The sequence below is a fragment of the Procambarus clarkii genome, chromosome 83, assembly GCF_040958095.1.
Source record: "Procambarus clarkii isolate CNS0578487 chromosome 83, FALCON_Pclarkii_2.0, whole genome shotgun sequence".
NCBI lineage: Eukaryota > Metazoa > Arthropoda > Malacostraca > Decapoda > Cambaridae > Procambarus > Procambarus clarkii.
This window is the reverse complement of record NC_091232.1, coordinates 13882939-13904841: the sequence shown is the minus strand read 5'-3', so window position 1 is coordinate 13904841 and position 21903 is coordinate 13882939. Positions and strand designations below refer to the sequence as shown.

General features: G+C 39.4%; 1 protein-coding gene across 1 annotated transcript in view; it reads right to left on the bottom strand.

Moving 5' to 3' along the window:
• Positions 1-13608: 13608 nt before the first annotated feature.
• The window catches only part of LOC138358456 (carbonic anhydrase-related protein 10-like), a 221226-nt gene continuing 212931 nt past the window's right edge, over positions 13609-21903 (bottom strand). The window contains exons 9-11 of the mRNA XM_069316433.1: positions 20223-20360; positions 18943-18985; positions 13609-14596 (exon numbers count right to left, since the gene is read on the bottom strand). Coding sequence (XP_069172534.1) covers positions 14574-14596; positions 18943-18985; positions 20223-20360 — 204 coding nt within the window. The 3' untranslated portion in view covers positions 13609-14573. The remainder of the gene's footprint in view (positions 14597-18942; positions 18986-20222; positions 20361-21903) is intronic.

Sequence of the window (21903 nt, the reverse complement as noted above, 5' to 3'; positions counted from 1 at the left end):
GAATGAGTAGCTAAAGCTACTTCTCTAAGTGCATGCATGCTTACACTTCTCCCCTTAATTCACAACTCTCCCAATTAAAAAATACTTTTGTAATTTTTCCTTGTTAATCAAAGCTGAGTTAACGCAACCCTTGTGTGTCCAGTGGACTGAGGGAACATCTTAATACTGAGAACGGATTGATGAGCAACGTCTCATCAATGGAGGGGAAACGGAGGAGCGAGAGGCATTAAAGATTCCACACAGATAAATTTTAGAGACCTTTTATGTTTATATTTGTTGTTAATTTATATGCGATTGTTTACCTTTGTACGTGTGCATTTGCCTTAGTTTGTACATGTGTATGTACTCACCTAGTTTGTCTCTCGGAAATGTGCTTACTGGGTTCAAAACCTTAAAACAATGACTGTTAACTCGTTTCCCTAATCTTATGTATGTTAAAAATTGTGTTTTAAGTTATAAAAAACTTCCCATGTTCCATTTCATTTAATTCAAAACCTAAGAAAATGTTCATTCTGATATCTTTGTGACTCATTTGTATCTCCAATTTCCACAAATGTTCCCTCGTTCAGCTGATCCTCACTATGAGCGAGGCTTTTCTGTCAACTTGGTGAAATTCTCATAAACTATTGTGTATCGCTATCATGTCTATCCTCTTCCTACTTTCCTGTAGTGCGGTAAGGTCTAGTTTCCATAGTCTTTCCTCGGAATTCTGCCCATTTTGCTTGGGAACGAGTATTGTTGTATATCTTTGAATTGTTCCAGTGTTATTGTCTTTACGTGATGTTTCCATTCCAGGGCAACACACGCAAGAGTGGGTCTCACGTAGCTTATATATATAGTGCTATTAAGGCACCTTTGTTCAAGTTCTTTGAAAGTTATCTACATGTTGGGCAGTTTGACATATACAGCCAACGTCAGTTTGTTGGAGAGCGCCTCTGGTGTTAGATTTTGAAAACTTTACTATCAAGTTGGTATTACTTCTATTAAGCAAATGCCACAATTGTTTTCTTTTTAAAATTCATTATCAGATCTTGTCTGCGCCCGCGACTTTCAAAAATAGTTATCTCCTCTAAATGTTTCCTTATTTCTTCTGGTAATACTTGTTCTCTTAAAGCTCTTAGATGAAAGATATCTGACTCCAGCTTCAACATTTCCTGAAAAACTTTATTCAGCACATTCCCTACTTTCTGATCGCTACCTGTGTGCGCCTGCTCTTTTGTGTAGCCAGATCACTTGATTATTAATATACATCTTTCTTATAAAATCGCTGTGTATGATGTGTGTGTGTGTGTGAGAGAGAGAGAGAGAGCGAGAGAAATATCTGAAGTAGATATGATAGCGAAAAATAAGTAGGAAGTCAATATATATTAGATAACCAACGGTTAGAAAGGCGGGATCCAAGAGCTAGCACCTCGATCCTGCAGGCACAAATAGTAAATAAAAATATTAAATATTCATACCCACACGCACACAAACACACACACACACACACGCGCACGCACACACACACACACACACACACGCGCACGCACACACACACACTCACACACACACACACACACACACACACACACACACACACACACACACACACACACACACACACACAGATGCACAGAGAAAAACTTTAATGAAAGACAAACAAACCATGTTGTTTCAGCCTCATCAGTATAAATGAAACTTTCCTTTGGCATTGGAAGCTGCAATTACGGAAGGCAGCAACGTGAAAGCAAGATTAGCAGCAGTTAATGCAGAAAATTCCTTAGGCCATACATAATACGCGATTTCATTCGGAGGAATAGTAATTATTTACCAAGATGGTCTTAATGCAAAAGCTTAAAGCGAGTGTTTGAACCAATACTAAATATTGCGCAGAATTCCACTGGACTATTTCTGCTTTGAAATACGGAGTTGTACAGAGAGAGAGAGAGAGAGAGAGAGAGAGAGAGAGAGAGAGAGAGAGAGAGAGAGAGAGAGAGAGAGAGAGAGAGAGAGAGAGAGAGAGAGAGAGAGAGAGAGAGAGAGAGAGAGAGAGAGAGAGAGAGAGAGAGAGAGAGAGAGAGAGAGAGAGAGAGAGAGAGAAAGAGAGAGAGAAATTACACTGATATTGTATTCAAACTTCGTAGTGGAGACACAGGCAACAAAGAGTAAGGATTAATAACACGCAAAGAGAGAGAGAGAAAGAGAGAGAGAGAGAAAGAGAGAGAGAGAGAGAGAGAGAGAGAGAGAGAGAGAGAGAGAGAGAGAGAGAGAGAGAGAGAGAGAGAGAGAGAGAGAGAGAGAGAGAGAGAGAGAGAGAGAGAGAGAGAGAGAGAGAGAGAGAGAGAGAGAGAGAGAGAGAGAGAGAGAGAGAGACCAACTATCTACTGAAAGCTGAGGACAATATCCTGTACGACTGCCCACAGAGATTCGGGAATTTGCGCCTGATATATTTAGAGAACTCCAGAGTGACTGTTTTTGACGGTGTATGTGTATTCACCTAGTTGTATTCACCTAGTTTTGCTTGAGGGGGGGGGGGGAGCTCTGCTCTTTCGGCCCGCCTCTCAACTTTCAATCAACCGTTACTAACTACTATTTTTTTCTACAGCACACACACACCTTAGGAAGCACCCCGTAACACCTGACTAACTCCCGGGTACCTATTTACTGCTAGGTAACAGGAGCATCAGGGTGAAAGAAACTCTGCCCATTGTTTCTCACCGGCGGCGGGAATCGAATCCGCGACCACAGGATCACGCGTCCAGTGTGCTGTCCAGTCATCCACCGGCCCCCACCGGTGTGTGTGTACTCACCTAATTGTATTCACCTAATTGTGCTTGCGGGGTTGAGCTCTGGCTCTTTGGTCCCGCCTCTCAACCGTCAATCAACAGGTGTGTGTATGTGTGTGTGTGTGTGTGTGTGTGTGTGTGTGTGTGTGTGTGTGTGTGTGTGTGTGTGTGTGTGTGTGTGTGTGTGTGTGTGTGTGTGTGTGTGTGTGTGTGTGTGTGTGTGTGTGTGTGCGTGTGTGTGTGGGGGGGTGCAGAATCCTCACAAGAAAGCCCTCACCCACCAAGACTGCACAACACTAAAGATTAGCCTCCCACATTAGCCTCGGAACTGTCTAATCAAATTCGGTCTATTGTATCGGCACCACAGAGCGGCCTGTCAGTAATTACTTATGATCATTAGTTCCATTCACAAAGTTAACTGGAGGTTAGGAAAGTTTGGTCCAACACAATTCCTGATTGGCTATAATTTAATTGCTTCTCGTTTGATTGCTACTTAATGATTTAAACTTTGCCTGTGAATTTTCCAGCAATTCAGAGTGACACAAAGTGATGACTTGAGTTAAGAATTTTTTACATGAAGCGAGAGTCAGTAAAGCGAAAAATAAATCAAATAAATCAATATTTATGTTACATAAAATATGAAGTCAAGAGGTGATAAGTGCCTCTCCTGACCCTGTCGTCGTATTAATTACTCAATGCAGTTGAAAACTTCCATTAACATGAGCAAATAATAACACAAATAATTAGCGAATAACACAAATAGCAAATAATAAGTGTACTCACCTAATTGGGCTTGCGGGGGTTGAGCTTTGGCTCTTTGGTCCCGCCTCCGAACTGTCAATCAACTGGTGTACAGGTTCCTGAGCCTACTGGGCTCTATCATATCTATATATGAAACTGTGTATGGAGTCAGCCTCCACCACATCACTTCCTAGTGCATTCCATTTGTCAACCACTCTGACACTGAAAAAATTCTTTCTAACGTCTCTGAGGCTCATCTGGGTATTAAGTTTCCACCTGTGTCCCCTTGTTCGTGTCCCACCCGTGCTGAAGAGTTTGTCTTTGTCCACCCTGTCAATTCCCCTGAGAATTTTGTAGGTGGTTATCATGTCTCCCCTTACTCTTCTGTTTTCCAGGGATGTGAGGTTCAGCTTCTTTCTTAGCCTTTAGCTTTCCTTTAAAGTTTAGCCTTTCCTCGTAGCTCAATCCCTCTCTCCTTTCAATCCTGTGTGTGTGTGTGTGTGTGTGTGTGTGTGTGTGTGTGTGTGTGTGTGTGTGTGTGTGTGTGTGTGTGTGTGTGTGTGTATTCACCTAATTGTACTCACCTAATTGTGCTTGTGGGGGTTGAGCTCTGGCTCTTTGGTCCCGCCTCTCAACCGGCAATCAACAGTTGTACAGGTTCCTGAGCCTATTGGGCTCTATCATATCTACACTTGAAACTGTGTATGGAGTCAACCTCCACCACATCACTTCCTAATGCTTTCCATTTGTCAACCACTCTGACACTAAAAAAGTTTTTTCTAATATCTCTGTGGCTCATTTGGGCACTTAGTTTCCATCTGTGTCCCCTAGTGCGTGTGCCCCTTGTGTTAAATAGACTGTCTTTATCTACCCTATCAATTCCTTTCAGAATTTTGAATGTGGTGATCATGTCCCCCCTAACTCTTCTGTCTTCCAGCGAAGTGAGGTTTAATTCCCGTAGTCTCTCCTCGTATCTCATATCTCTCAGCTCGGGTACGAGTCTGGTGGCAAACCTTTGAACCTTTTCCAGTTTGGTCTTATCCTTGACAAGATATGGACTCCATGCTGGGGCTGCATACTCCAGGATTGGCCTAACATATGTGGTATACAAAGTTCTGAATGATTCCTTACACAAGTTTCTGAATGCCGTTCTTATGTCGGCCAGCCTGGCATATGCCGCTGATGTTATCCTCTTGATATGGGCTGCAGGAGATACGTCTGGCGTGATATCAACCCCAAGTCTTTTTTTTTCTCTGGCTCTTGAAGTATTTCATGTCCCAGATGGTACCTTGTATCTGGCATTCTGCTGTGTGTGTATGTGTGTGTGTGTGTTTGTGTATGTGTGTGTGTGTGTTTGTGTGTGTGTGTGTGTGTGTGTGTGTGTGTGTGTGTGTGTGTGTGTGTGTGTGTGTGTGTGTGTGTGTGTGTGTGTGTGTGTGTGTGTGTGTGTGTGTGTGTGTGTGTGTGTGTGTGTGTGTGTGTGTGTGTTTGTGTGTGTGTGAGTAAGTCTTGTTTTCGCGTGCCACTATGTTGGCTCTTGTTCTTGAAAACGGCATGCATGCAAATTGACCAAGGATCAATAGTCATGAATTATTCCCATCACGTGAACGTCCAGCCACTGCCAGTGTCACTACCTCCCCCTACTACCTACACTACAACTTTATTCATCCCACCTGCACTACCATTCCAACTCTGCCACCAACACTACCACTCTACCACTGCCACCTTCACTACCACCTTTAAACTACAATCCACTTTGCAACAATGTTCTTACCACCTACTCTACCACTCCATAACCACTACCTCCTACACCTCCACCCCTGCACTACCATTTTCGAAACTCTCCACCAGGACCTCATTCGTTAAAACTGACCACTGCACCAAATACTACCATTACCATGCATGCTCAAATACCACGCAAACCATCATTATTTTACAAACAACCATTAATACACAAACAACAACACATGCAAGTACCACAACTACTCTACATATTACCCCCTCCTACAGATACCACTACTACCACCACTACCCCTACATACCCCCACTACCACACATACCCCCCACTACCACACATACCACCACTACCACACATACCACCACTACCACACATACCACCTCTACCACACATACCACCACTACCACACATACCACCACTACCTCACACACCACCACTACCACACATACCACCACTACCACACATACCACCACTACCACACATACCACCACTACCACTCATACCACCTCTACCACACATACCATCACTACCACACATACCACCACTACCACACATACCACCTCTACCACACATACCATCACTACCACACATACCACCACTACCACACATACCACCACTACCACACATACCACCACTACCACACATACCACCACTACCACACATACCACCACTACCACACATACCACCTCTACCACACATACCACCACTACCACACATACCACCACTACCACACATACCACCACTACCACACATACCACCTCTACCACACATACCAACACTACCACTAGGCCTTCCAGGTGTGTTCACAAGCCTGTAGTAAATCACTACACGAATAATTATGAAGAATTAAAGCGTCAGTATATCAGATATGTTTTACAGTAAACACAAATTTACCTGTCCCAATAATTAATCAATAAAACATTTGCATTGATTATGAAGATAGCCGCAAGAACACGAGTATTGATAAAGTAATTATAGATCTCCAATTCTCTCCCCACTGGGCACAGTATTGAAGAGTACCGATATCAGCTTTAAATTAACGCTACTCTTGGGTATTATGCCCACTGGGTCACATCGGGAGGTCTTAATAGCTCGTATCTGTAACATTCAATAATGTATCGTGACCCAGTAATTGCTTGCAGAATTAATGCGATTAATTTTTTTCATCTTGAAATAAAGTCTACGGTATGCAGGCGATGAGTCACAATAACGTGGCTGAAGTATGTTGACCAGACCACACACTAGAAATTGAAGGGACGACGACGTTTCGGTCCGTCCTGGACCATTCTCAAGTCGATTGTGATTATGCCCACAATCGACTTGAGAATGGCCCAGGACGGACCGAAACGTCGTCGTCCCTTCAACTTCTAGTGTGTGGTCTGGTCAACAAAGTCTACGGTCATTCATACCCACATTTCATTACTTGTTATTAGAAAAACATTTTTTTTCTATAATTTGTTTTATTTAGTTTGTTTCAGGATTGGTTTACAATCAGCAGACAATCATTTGCAGATGATATCCTATATACTGGATTGGTTACGTTTTTAAAGGTTAATGAACGTTATCGTGAGGGTTGAGTACATCTCAGGCGTGAGTGGAAGGAACATTATGCTTCTCTGTGAATTCATAATTATATATATTATTTAATAGCAGTATTTTGCTGTAAAGATTTTTGTAATATTCCTTGAGAAACATATAATATGCTATGTATTTAAGGATTAATGATTAATGATATCCAAACTACATATTCGACAATGAAGAAATGACGTCGTTTCGGTTTCTCTTCTGTTCTTTAATGATGAAGAAAGTTCTTTCTAAATAGAATAAGAATCAGCTACACAAACGCTCAGTTCATTGCTCTCATTTCGGCCTACGAATGAACCGAGACCATAAAAATCTTACAATTAGGCAAGACAATTTAACATCAAATTTACATATCTAACAACTGTTAGATATGCTGTTAGATATGTCCATTTCTCTCTGTTGTGGCCTGAAATCGAACACTTTTAACTACGACTCCTGAGCGCTTTTCACTCAGCCGCGAGGCCTTTGTGTGTGTCTGTATGTGTGTGTGTGTGTGTGGGAGCCTGTGTCCCTGTGTATGACAAGCATGTGCACCGTAGATTGTGTTTGTTTTAGTGTTTGGTATTTTGTATATGTATTCATATACTTTATTACCCATAAAAAGCGTATCATTTAACAATAACAATATTTTGAAATATTTTTAAAATCCTCATATTTGAATTTTGCATATACAACTATTAGCGTCTTTAAAAGTTTTTTTTAAAAAGCGGCTTTAAATAATCAGCTGCTATTATATGTAAAAAAATATATGTAAATCTATTTCAGTGATTTCCGAGTAAAAATATGAGTAAAAATTATTAATATAAGAAACTGCATTGATCGAATATTATCGTGAAAATTATATTTGTAAACCCCGTGGTAATTGTGATATTAACTCGCATTCCCTTCTGCATACTATTTTTGTCGGGCAATTCGGGTTTTTATTCTGTCTTTGTTCAATTTTTTTGTCATTATTTCATTTTTATTAAGTGATTTATATATTATGCTTTTCTTGTTGTTTCCTTTTGTTTTGTCTATTTTTAGTATATTTGATTTTATCTTTCTCCATTTCTGTTTACAGTCTTGAATAAAACTTTCTTTGATAAGATCTATTAATATCATTCCCTCTATTTGTTCTTGTTTTCTCTGCAAATTGTTTCCATTACAGAATGATATTTAAATACTATAATATTTTTGTATACCAAATATTTGATGGTTTCAAGGTGGAACGAGAAGAATAAAAAGTTAAGTTCATAGTAAATGTCTTTTTAGAGGGAGTAAAGGAACTTAATAGGAATGAATCCAACACATATGCTCATCATATATCAATATCTTGCCTCTATTTTTGAGCTTGACTCCTGGAGCATGGGTTAAGCATGCTATCGCGTTATAATATAAAATATTAGGTATTTTAAGTCTAAATTATTATTGAAGCGGACAAAGTGCATTAAAAGAATATTTAAGTTCCATTTGATGGAATTCCTGTACCCGTCGAGAAGAAACTATAATTTTCAAGGACGATAAATATGGTTTAGTCTTTAGTCGATACAGCTGCAAGCATGATAAATTTGCTAGTAGGGCCCCTCACATGCCTCAGTAATGGCTCTAATTGGGTCCCACTAGGCTCAGTACTGACTGTTATTGGGTCTCAATAGGCTCAGTATTGACTGCAGTTGGGTCCCACTAAGCTCAGTACTGACTGCAGTTGGGTCCCACTAAGCTCAGTACTGACTGCAGTTGGGTCCCGCTAAGCTCAGTACTGACTGCAGTTGAGTCCCACTAGGCTCAGTACTGACTGCAGTCGGGTCCCACTAGGCTCAGTACTGACTGCAGCTGGGTTCCTCTAGGCTCAGTACTGACTGCAGTTGGGTCCTACTAAGCTCAATACTAACTCCAGTAGGATCCCACTTGCCTCAGTGCTGGGTCCCGTTTAGTCCCACAAGGCTCATTACTGGCTTCAGTGGGGACCCGCTAGGTTCAATACTGACCCTAGTAATTGGTCCCACTTGGCTGAATGCTGACTTTAGTTGGGTTCCACTAGGCTCATTACAGGTTCCAGTAATGATAGTAATATATAGATAAATTGTTATCTATAACCACAATATGTGTCACATAATTAAGAAAGACGGTCTATGTGAAAAGTTAAATACTCTGGACATGCTTAAATTTAAAGATAAAAGGAAAATAAATATTATATATGTACGAGTAGTTTTAAGACGATACGAGAAAACAAACTAGAAATAAGTCATTCAATCAGAAATCAGCAGAACTACATTTCACAGTGAGAAAATTCTGACGAATAATTGGAGAAATGCTAGCAGAAATAAATTTAGTACTAAAAGAGTTGTGGATGGTTAAATTAAAGTGCAGAAGGAGGCAGTGTGTGTTCTTAAACCAATAGATGTCGTTTAATTTGTGATGATAAAGTAAAACGGAAAATCACGACCGTAGCTCTCAATCAGTAACTACAAACAGGTGCTGGAAAACAAACACCTGGCATCCCGACGTACACTGATACTCCTAAAGAGGCAAAAACTGGCACATGGGGCTTGACTCTTAGCTATGGAGGCTTCCACCTGATCCTCCTCCCTCAGCGGCCACTTACCTCCTCACGGGCAGGTGAACTCGACGGCTGGAGCACGTAATTAGAGAGAGGGAGGCAAAAGGGTGACGGAGAAGTGCCTGCATTCGCCATTCAAAGTCGGGGTGAAGAGCATCACTCCGTTCGGTTCTACTTCTCCAAGGACCGGTACCACTCATCGTCTCTACCTCTCCTACCTTTCCTCTCTCCTTTTTCGGGTTTTCTTCATTTCTTGGTCTTCTTTCTGAAACAAATAGCTTCTTGCATCTAATTTTCTTCCTTACGTTTTTTTTTTGCGATACTTCCCATTATCTCCTTTGCTATGTAATTGTCCCCTTTTGTATATTATTTCTCCTCTTTCTTACTGATTTCATGTTTTATTATTTTTTGATCTCATGTATTCGCCTTTCCCCAAATATGTCGCGTTCTCCTCCACTTCTCTCGTCTTAACTATTCCCTCCACCTCTCTCTCCTACCTCTCCCTCCACCTCTTTCTCCTATCTCTCCCTCCATCTCTCCATCTCCTACCTCTCCCTCCTTCTCTCTCTCCTACCTCTCCTTACCCTTCCATGCGATTGCCAAATATCGCCATCTTCGTCCCTGACACTTCAGTCTTCCAGGGCCGTAATCATCACAAACTCCCACTTCACGAGGAGGAATGAGCGTCTGGTCCAGGAACGTGTACAACCTCCTTCAACTTCGATATATATATAAATATATATCATGTTGAATATGAACGAAAGGGTAAGATTAATGATTCTAACACGAATCTTCTCAATATTTCTTATGTTTTTCTTCATTGTCGAGAGAAGTTAAACAAATAACTCTCCAAAGTTCATTTTCACAATTTATTATGGTCTGACGCCTAGGGATGCGTTTCGCAAGGCACTCCTTACATTTTCAAAGACAAATTTACCATGCCTTTGCAAAGGCATGTATTCGCTTGGAGTGAGGTAGTATAGGGCGTGATTGAGATGAGCAAGTGAATGGAACATAATGGATATTAATATGCTATTACATGCATGAACATAAGCAGCTTATGTTTTTGCTTTTACTGTCTCTGTGTTGGCTCGGGGTCTTGAAGTGGGTAGAATGTAATTATGTGTTAACTGGTTGTTGATTGCTGGTCTTGACTTTTTGATGTGTAGTGCCTCGCTGATGTACAGTCTTCTGTTGTTGTTATACCTGTCGAATATTTCAGTGTTGCTTGTTAATATGTCTCTAGTGATGGTTTGGTTGTGTGAGGAGATTATATGCTCCTTGACGGAGCCCTGTTGTTTGTGCATTGTTAATCGCTTAGAGAGAGACGTTGTTGTCTTGCCTATATACGGATATCTTTGGGGCTGACAGTCCCCAAGTGGGCATGTGAAGGCATAGACTACGTTGGTCTCTTTTAAGGCGTTCTGTTTGGTGTCTAGAGAGTGCTTCATTAGTAGGTTCATTCTTCCTGTTTTTGTAGTAAATTTTTAATTGTATATTCTGATTGGTGTTTGTTGGCGTCTGCCTTCATTCCTTTCCGCGACTGTTGCATCTAGAAAGGGCAGCTTCCCATCACTCTCCATCTCGCAAGTGAAACTTAACACCGAACTTTACTGGAATGATATGTTAGCATGTGGCCCCTTGAGTCGTGGGGGCTCCTTGATCAACTGCTTATGCACTAAAGAGAACTGCTTGCCCTTGATATAAACTAATTACTACACTCTGCCCACGAATAGTGGTAACAGCCACACCCTGCCCTTGTTCAGTGGTAACAGCCACACCCTGCCCTTGTTCAGTGGTAACAGCCACACCCTGCCCTTGTTCAGTGGTAACAGCCACACCCAGAGAGAGCGAGATACATCAACAAAACACAAAGGCAGGATTCATTTTGTAATTTCACTTTTGAAATTTTTGGATATATCACACACAATTAAGAAGATGTAAGGTGTGAATTAAGACACGTTGAGTATTTCTCGTGTTTAATTGAATTGCTACCCAAACACAAAATTTGCAAACAAGTTATGCAAAAACAATCATTTACAAAATAAATATTTAATGTTCAACTGATTTCAATATTCCAATACATATTACTATGATTAATTAATGATTTCAACAATTAATTATTGAAAATTAGTATTATACAGATGCATTTTTGTTTTCGATATGTGTTACGGTATGAAGCATTTCAGTAGTGACTCACAAATCTGATAAAAGAATATATAACACTTTTCACATACAAACACTCTGATGCACTTACTTTAAGAGATACACTGTACACTAAAGGGCATCGAACACTACCTGGGTGACATGTTGACATGTTGAGTACTACGCCTGTGCACAAGTCCGAATGTTCAGTACTGTGCCTGTGTACAGGCCGACATGTTCAGTACTGTGCCTGTGTACAGGTCGACAAGTTCAGTACTGTGCCTGTATATAGGTCGACATGTTCAGTACTGTGCTTGTCTACAGGTCGACATGTTCAGTACTGTGCTTGTGTACAGGTCGACATGTTCAGTACAATGCCTGTGTACAGGTCAACATGTTCAGTACTGTGCCTGTGTACAGGTCGACATGTTCAGTACAGTGCCTGTGTACAGGTCGACATGTTCAGTACTGTGCCTGTGTACAGGTCGACATGTTCAGTACAGTGCCTGTGTACAGGTCGACATGTTCAGTACTGTGCCTGTGTACAGGTCGACATGTTCAGTACAGTGCCTGTGTACAGGTCGACATGTTCAGTACTGTGCCTGTGTACAGGTCGACATGTTCAGTACTGTGCCTGTATAGAGGTCGACATGTTCAGTACTGTGTCTGTATACAGGTCGACATGTTCAGTACTGTGCCTGTATAGAGGTCGACATGTTCAGTACTGTGTCTGTATAGAGGTCGACATGTTCAGTACTGTGCCTGTGTACAGGTCGACATGTTCAGTACAGTGCCTGTGTACAGGTCGACATGTTCAGTACTGTGCCTGTGTACAGGTCGACATGTTCAGTACTGTGCCTGTGTACAGTTCTACACATTGTGGACGGCGTCTTTGGTTTGATAATATAGTTATCCGTCGTTATTATAATTCTTTCTATTGCTCGGTTACAACCGGTTCTTATTTCTCTTATTTTTTCAGACATTATGTATTTTTTTTGCAATTATCAGTATTACTGTGGTAATTACTGTTGCTTTTGTCAGTATTTGTGTGGTCATATCATTCCTATTATTGTATTGAGTGGTAATATAATTATTATTTTATTAGTTCGGTCTTTATAATTGCTATTATCAGTATTTGTGTTGTCATTATAATTGCTATTATCACTATTTGTGTTGTCATTATAATTGCTATTATCAGTATTTGTGTGGCATTAGCAGTAGGCATCCATCAGTCTCATGAGACTATGGAGGTTTATTTAGCCGCCTCCGGTGGTAACGACTGTATGTGTTGGATCACCAGTACTGGAAACCTCTGTCATTATAATTGTCATTATCATCTTTCTGTGTGTTTGATGGAGTGATATCAGAATCAACACCTCACCAGATAACAAACACAAGGTCTAGTTTCTTCTCGTGGTGGAGGCATCCAGTACTGGTGACCCAACATATACTGTGGTTATCGCAGCACGCAACTAAATATATTACTTGGACTGGTATGAGGGAGAATAAATTAATTAGAAAATAAAAGTAAAATATATATGTGGCGTTTTAACTAATAGGATATGTCATTGTAATATCACCTTATGACGAGTTTTGACATCTGACGTTGTCTTCTACCAAAAACACTTACTTATTTACATATTTTCTTCTATACACTCTAAAAAAGCATTTTGCACACTATTGAATATTTATAGGGCAAGCTACCGTATAGATTATATACAAATAATACAAACACGTCAAAAATGAGATGCTGAATATCCACAAGAGATTTTATATCTCTAATATGAACATTCATAAGTGATACGAGCTCATTCGTAATAACTAATAATCATATATATATATATATATATATATATATATATATATATATATATATATATATATATATATATATCTTAACCGCGGATATTTAATAAACATGCAATTCACAATTGCGCTTTTGTCTATTTGTATAAATAATTACGAAAAGTATTACGAATTTGCTGAATTAGGCAAGAGGCACGTAAAGTTTTTAGGGCAACATTATGATCCACATCTTGTGGTTTCCTTCGGTCCTCATGTAGTTTATTGTTTCACAATGTGGAAAGACATAATTTATAATGTGTGTGTGTGTGTGTGTGTGTGTGTGTGTGTGTGTGTGTGTGTGTGTGTGTGTGTGTGTGTGTGTGTGTGTGTGTGTGTGTGTGTGTGTGTGTGTGTGTGTGTGTGTGTGTGTGCGTGCGTGTGTGTAAACGTAAAGTAGCAGTGTATTTTGGAAGATTTATATCATAATTGTAACACTGAGAACTCCTCGTTCCCTCCATCTGTGTTGTGATTTACTGCTTCATGCATCTCAATATTTTTTTTAAATTTACAACACTACTTTTTCTTCGAAGATATTAAAACTGAAGAGATTTATTGTCATATTATATATAATTTGAATTTTTAGGAATTTGAGTATATATGCGTATGTGCCAGTCTCCTCCACACCTCTGCGTGTTCTTTGGCTTGCTGGAACAACATTTTGATGAGAATATATCAAATGCAGAAGATTTTAACTACATAAAAAGCCTCCAAGACGCAAATTTTTTGCATTATTTTCAGTAATTCAGAAGTTTGGTCTGTATACCCAGAACATAGTCTAAAAATAGCTTTAAAAATATAATCTGAATATAACTATATAGTTTGAACATATTCTGGACATAGTCTGAACACGGCCTGAACATAGCCTGATCATGTAACTTTAATGTAGCCTCAACATAGTCTAGTCATTGGATAAACATAACCTGAACGTATTCTATTCATAATCTTAACTCAGCCTGATCTTGGTTAACTGTTGATGATGCTAACGTTTCCTGAATATTGTTAGCATATTTTCCGTGTATTCATACTATAATAAAGATACTTGTTCAGCATGATATATCAGTGCCGGAGTACCGAGTTATTCACAGGATGTGGATCATGTTGACTCTCTTCACGTGGACAAAATACACAACTAATGACTAAAAGCTATTTACATTATTAAAACATCCATGTTTTGCTTCATGATATATGTACATCTATTCTCCCAGAATCATGGTCAGGAATGGAGCCAGTCGTTTGCTGGAAAAAGATGAAAATATATATTAGCAAGCTACTGGACAATACTCTTTGATAAGTTATTAATAATTTTAAATATTTTTGTAACAAATGAATATGTACACATACACACACAAACACGTATAAACGTTACCACCAGAATTAGACTATGAATACAATGTTGTTTCATTGAATGAAAGTCCAGAGGTCAATATTCCAACACACACACACACACACAGATAGGGTAGATAAAGACAGGCTATTTAACACAAGGGGCACACGCACAAGGAGGACACAGGTGGAAACTGAGTGCCCAAATGAGCCACAGAGATATTAGAAAGAACTTTTTTAGTGTCAGAGTGGTTGACAAATGGAATGCATTAGGAAGTGATGTGGTGGAGGCTGACTCCATACACAGCTTCAAGTGTAGATATGATAGAGCGCAATAGGCTCAGGAACCTGTACACCTGTTGATTGACGGTTGAGAGGCGGGACCAAAGAGCCAGAGCTCAACCCCCGCAAACACAGCTAAGTGAGTACAACTAGGTGAGTACACTTGACTACATTTCAGGCACCATAGCAACTGGAGGACAGCAAATTATAATAGTAGTCATATATAACCCCCCACCGAATGACAGAAGACCCAGACAGGAATATGATAGAAACAACTTGGCCACCATCAATATAATAGAGAGAACAGCTTCTGTGGCTAGCAGGAACGGATCCAGACTTCTAATCATGGGAGACTTCAACCATGGGAAGATAGATTGGGGGAACAGAGACCCACATGGAGGCCCAGACACATGGAGAGCTAAGCTGCTGGATGTGGCAACAAGAAACTTTCTAAGTCAACACGTCAAGGGACCGACAAGAATAAGAGGAGGGGATGAACCAGCCTTGCTTGATCTGATATTTACCCTAAATGAGTCGGATATAAGGGAAGTTAAGTTGGAAGCTCCCTTGGGAATGAGTGATCATAGTGTATTGAGCTTTGAGTACCTGGTTGAGCTGGGAATTATCACCCCCAAAAAAGAACTGGGAACCAAAGGGCTGGCGTACCGAAAGGGAAACTATGAGGAAATGAATAAATTCCTATGGGATATACATTGGGACACAGAACTCGGAACCAAGTCCGTACAAGACATGATGGACTATGTCACCCAAAAATGTCAGGAAGCTGTAAGCAGGTTTGTCCCAGCCCGACAGGAAAAAAACAGAGAAGCAAAGGAAGAATCCGTGGTTTAATAAGGAATGTATGAAAGCAAAGGAGCAAAACAAAAGGGCATGGAGGAACTTCCGTAATAACAGAACACCAGAAAGTAGAGAGAGATACCAGAGAACCAGGAACGAGTATGTCAGTGTGAAAAGAGCAGCTGAGAAAAGGTATGAAAATGATATAGCTAATAAAGCCAAGACCGAACCCAAGCTACTACACAGTCACATAAGGAGGAAGACAACAGTGAAGGAACAGGTGATGAAACTTAGGGTGGGCGAGGACAGGTACACAGAGAATGACAAAGAGGTGTGTGAAGAACTCAACAAAAGGTTCCAGGAGGTCTTTACAATAGAACAGGGAGATGTCGCGGCGCTAGAAGAGGTGGCAGCAAACCAGGTGACCTTGGATAGGTTCGAAATTACAAGAGATGAGGTCAAGAAGCACCTATTGGAGCTGGATGTGAGAAAAGCAGTTGGGCCGGATGGAATCTCGCCATGGGTATTGAAAGAGTGTGCAGGAGCACTTTGCCTACCACTCTCCATAGTGTATAGTAGGTCACTGGAAACGGGGGACCTACCAGAAATATGGAAGTCTGCTAATGTAGTACCAATATACAAAAAGGGTGACAGACAAGAGGCACTGAACTACAGGCCAGTGTCCTTAACTTGTATACCATGCATAGTGATGGAGAAGATTGTGAGAAAAAACCTAGTAACACATCTGGAGAGAAGAGACTTCGTGACCACCCATCAACATGGGTTCAGGGAGGGTAAATCTTGCCTTACAGGATTGATAGAATTCTACGATCAGGTGACAAAGATTAAACAAGAAAGAGAAGGGTGGGCGGACTGCATTTTTTTGGACTGTCGGAAAGCCTTTGACACAGTACCCCATAAAAGGTTGATGCATAAGCTAGAGAAACAGGCAGGAGTAACTGGTAGGGCGCTCCAGTGGATAAGGGAGTACCTAAACAATAGGAAGCAGAGAGTTACAGTGAGGGGTGAGACCTCAGACTGGCGTGAAGTCACCAGTGGAGTCCCACAGGGCTCTGTACTTGGACCTATCCTGTTTCTGATATACGTAAATGATCTCCCATAGGGTATAGACTCATTCCTCTCAATGTTTGCTGACGACGCCAAAATTATGAGAAGGATTAAGACAGAGGAGGACAGCTTGAGGCTTCAAGAAGACCTGGACAAGCTGCAGGAATAGTCGAACAAATGGCTGTTAGAATTTAATCCAAGCAAATGTAATGTAATGAAGATAGGGGTAGGAAGCAGGAGACCAGATACAAGGTATCACTTGGGAGATGAAATACTTCAAGAGTCCGAGAGAGAGAAAGACCTGGTGGTTGATATCAAGCCAGACCTGTCCCCTGATGCTCACATCAAGAGGATAACAGCAGCAGCATATGCCAGGTTGGCTAACATAAGAACGGCCTTTAGAAACTTGTGTAAGGAATCTTTCAGAACATTATATACCACATATGTCAGACCAATCCTGGAGTATGCGGCACCAGCATGGAGTCCATATCTAGTCACGCATAAGACTAAAATGGAAAAGGTTCAAAGGTTTGCCACCAGACTAGTACCCGAGCTGAGAGGTATGAGCTACGAGGAGAGACTACGGGAATTAAACCTCACTTCGTTGGAAGACAGAAGAGTTAAGGGGGACATGATCACCACATTCAAGATCCTCAAGGGAATTGACAGGGTTGATAAAGACAGACTGTTTAACACAAGGGGCACATGCACTAGGGGACACAGGTGGAAACTGAGCGCCCAAATGAGCCACAGATATATTAGAAAGAACTTTTTTAGTGTCAGAGTGGTTGACAAATGGAATGCATTAGGAAGTGATGTGGTGGAGGCTGACTCCATACACAGTTTCAAGTGTAGATATGATAGAGCCCGATAGGCTCAGGAATCTGAACACCTGTTGATTGACGGTTGAGAGGCGGGACCAAAGAGCCAGAGCTCAACCCCCGCAAGCACAACTAGGTGAGTACAACTAGGTGAGTACACACACACACACACACATCATATATATATATATATATATATATATATATATATATATATATATATATATATATATATATATATATATATATATATATATATTTTACCGTGACCACCGCACCAATGATCGTCGATAAGGATTGGTCAGTCTTGGCACTTATTAACTAAGCTCCCTGACTGACCAACCCCCGACGACACTCATGGATCCATTTGGGTACAGTTTTTCATCAAATTCTGGCGCATGCACGGGCCGCACTGAGTCTGACATGTGTGAGAAAGCTGCATGAACGCGCAAGCCATATATCACTAAGAACTCTTTGACCCGGCCAGGATTTGAACCCATGCTGTCCAGGATCACCCCTAAACGTACACAGTACCGTGACCACCGCACCAATGATCGTCTATAAGGATATATATATATATATATATATATATATATATATATATATATATATATATATATATATATATATATATATATATATATATATATATATATATATATATATATGTCGTACCTAGTAGCCAGAACTCACTTTTTGGCCTACTATTCAAGGCCCGATTTGCCTAATAAGCCAAGTTTTCCTGAATTAATATATTTTTTCTAATTTTTTTCTTATGAAATGATAAAGCTACCCATTTCATTATGTATGAGGTCAATTTTTTTTTATTGTAGTTAAAATTAACGTAGATATATGACCGAACCTAACCAACCCTACCTAACCTAACCTAACCTATCTTCATAGGTTAGGTTGGGTTAGGTTGCCGAAAAAGGTAGGTTAGGTTAGGTTAGGTAGGTTAGGTAGTCTAAAAAACATTAATTCATGAAAACTTGGCTTATTAGGCAAATCGGGCCTTGCATAGTAGGCTGAGAAGTGCGTTCTGGCTATTAGGTACGACATATATATATATATATATATATATATATATATATATATATATATATATATATATATATATATATATATATATATATATATATATATATATATATATATATATATATATATATATATATATATATATATATATTACAAGTATAATAAAACCAGGTACAAAATTATTGTTTCCTCGCTGGTGTTTAGCTCATCAAGGGTGTTTAGTATCAACAATGTCACATCAACTTTACTCACCTCGGTAGTGAAATTTCGGCTCAGACACTGAACACTTTTTTCCCTGGAAAAAAATACGTTCCTTTAGATTTCTTTTAGTTCCAATACAACATAAATTATGATAGAAACAAAGCAGAAACTCACTTATACACATTTATCTTTATATTTGGCAGTTTTAACCATTCTCAATTATCTCAGATACAATAATTCACGATAAAATAATCCCATTTGGGAGAGATTATTATATGGAAGGTCATACTTTAATAATTATATAATATTATAATAATAACCGAATTATTATTTTATTATGCGGGTACCGTTAACAACGAGAACTCATACTTCCTCATGGCTCTACCCGGATAACGCTACCAACATAGGTACCTCATACCTCCTCATGGTGCTAAAAGGCGAACAACATATAAAGGTAACGGCTACCACTACCACCTGTCCTCTGCACTTTGCATCACTCATATATTCAATTAAACCAACACCCAAGCTAATGTAACCTCAGTTTTAATGAATCTTTTCTGCTTCAAGAATTCTGTTTATTTCAGTTCTCCTAAAATACTAAATGTTAAATTTTGTTATGAGCGTCTTATCGTGATTAAAATATGTGTAATTACGTTTATCTTCCTCTCTCTCTGCTTCAGATTCTCATTCTGTCTGTCTGTCTGTCTGTCTGTCTGTCTGTCTGTCTGTCTGTCTGTCTGTCTGTCTGTCTGTCTGTCTGTCTGTCTGTCTGTCTGTCTGTCTGTCTGTCTGTCTGACTGTCTGTCTGTCTGTCTGTCTCTCTCTCTCTCATTGTAAGATAAACACAATTACATATATTTTAATTACGACACGACTCTCATAAAAATGTTCTATAACCAGCATTATTGGAAACTAAAATTAATCGAATTTATTAATGAAACATTTTTATTTGATTATCTGCATAATTTCTGAGATTAAAACCCATCATAATATATATGATGCTCAGCCTAATGAGATTAATTGTATATAATCATATCAACATTGAAAGTACTCCGGGATCAGCCATCGTTCCCTCAGCCGCAGACTTTCATTGTAAGATTATCGCATATTTGTTTACGTTTTAATATTTGTTAGATTTTCTTGTGCAGTGTATTCAGGGTTATAGCCTTGTCTTCTGGGTTTAAGCAAATATTACCATTCTGTGTTTTCATTATGTTAATTAGTATTTAATTCTGACACGTTTTACAAAATTTTGCACGTGAAAGAACACGTACTTATGCTCTTACACGTGTATGTTAGCTCCCTCTCCCACACCATCCTCTCCCACGTACCTGTGGGTCCGAGGAGAAGTCGATATTGGTTCGGACGGTGCGGTGATGTGCGGATTGAAGCGGCCGGAAATTGTTGGCGACGGGAGCATTTCTCCGGAAATCTGAGGACCCTTGCTTGAGCCGTCGAAGACCTCGCATCTGCCAGGGGGAAATAATAGAATGAAGTACTCAAAATCGACTTGAGAATGGTCAAGGACGGACCGAAACGTCGTCGTCGTCCCTTCACTTTCTAGTGTGTGGTTTGGTCAACATATTTCAGCCACGTTATTGTAACTCCTCGTCTGCTAATAGAATAAAGTTGCTCTGTACCTTAATATTATTTCAAACATAAAATATACACTTATACACTTGCAGATTTAGTATACCCACTATACATACATCACATGTTGTTGGGAAGATAACAATTGGTATATCCTTTATTAATTTTGTGTAGATTGAGGAAGTAAATGATACAGCACCTGGTATAGTGCTGTATCATTTACTAAGTAAATGTTCAGCACCTGTAAATGTATCATTTACTAAGTAAATGATACAGCACCTGGCAAAGAAGAAAATGATACAGCACCTAGCAAATGAACAAAGGTATAGCCTGTACACTTGAAGCCATTCACCGTTACACTCTGTATACGGAACAAGACACAGTTCTAAAGGCTGTATAGATACCAACGCAAAACTGAATATTCTATTATGCATGCATAACGTATTAGACGTGTAGCATACATATATAAAATCACAATTAAAGAGTGCACCCACAGACAGTCAGACAGACACACCGACAGACAGACAGACATAGAGAGAGGAGAACCAAACTCAACTAGAATTAAAGCTGGCTCACCAATTCATGTTTCAACTTAAATATAATGAATCTTTAGTCAAATATTTCCATGTTTTCTGTCGAATGTATGTTTTTGGGTTGTGGGCCAGAGTTGGAGGCACTGATCTGCATATATATAGCTACAGGCCACATATTATACTGAATCAATTTTGTATGAAACAGTTTTATATATATATATATATATATATATATATATATATATATATATATATATATATATATATATATATATATATGTCGTACCTAGTAGCCAGAACGCACTTTTCTCAGCCTACTATGCAAGGCTCGATTTGCCTAATAAGCTAAGTTTTCCTGAATTAATATATTTTCTCTAATTTTTTTCTTATGAAATGATAAAGCTACCCATTTCAATATGTATGAGGTAATTTTTTTTTTATTGGAGTTAAAATTAACGAAGATATATGACCGAACCTAACCAACCCTACCTAACCTAACCTAACCTAACCTATCTTTATAGGTTAGGTTAGGTTAGGTTAGGTTAGGTAGGTTAGGTAGTTGAAAAAACATTAATTCATGAAAACTTGGCTTATTAGGCAAATCGGACCTTGCATAGTAGGCTGAAAAGTGCGTTCTGGCTACTAGGTACGACATATATATATATATATATATATATATATATATATATATATATATATATATATATATATATATATATATATATATATATATATATATATATATATATATATATATATATATACTAGTGCAGCACACAGTGTCTCAACAGTGATATATACAAATGTTTCCACCATCGTGGGAACGCCAAGGAGTCGACCCGAGACTCTCCTTTAAAGTGTTGACAGAGACGCCGTGACCACCTGTGGG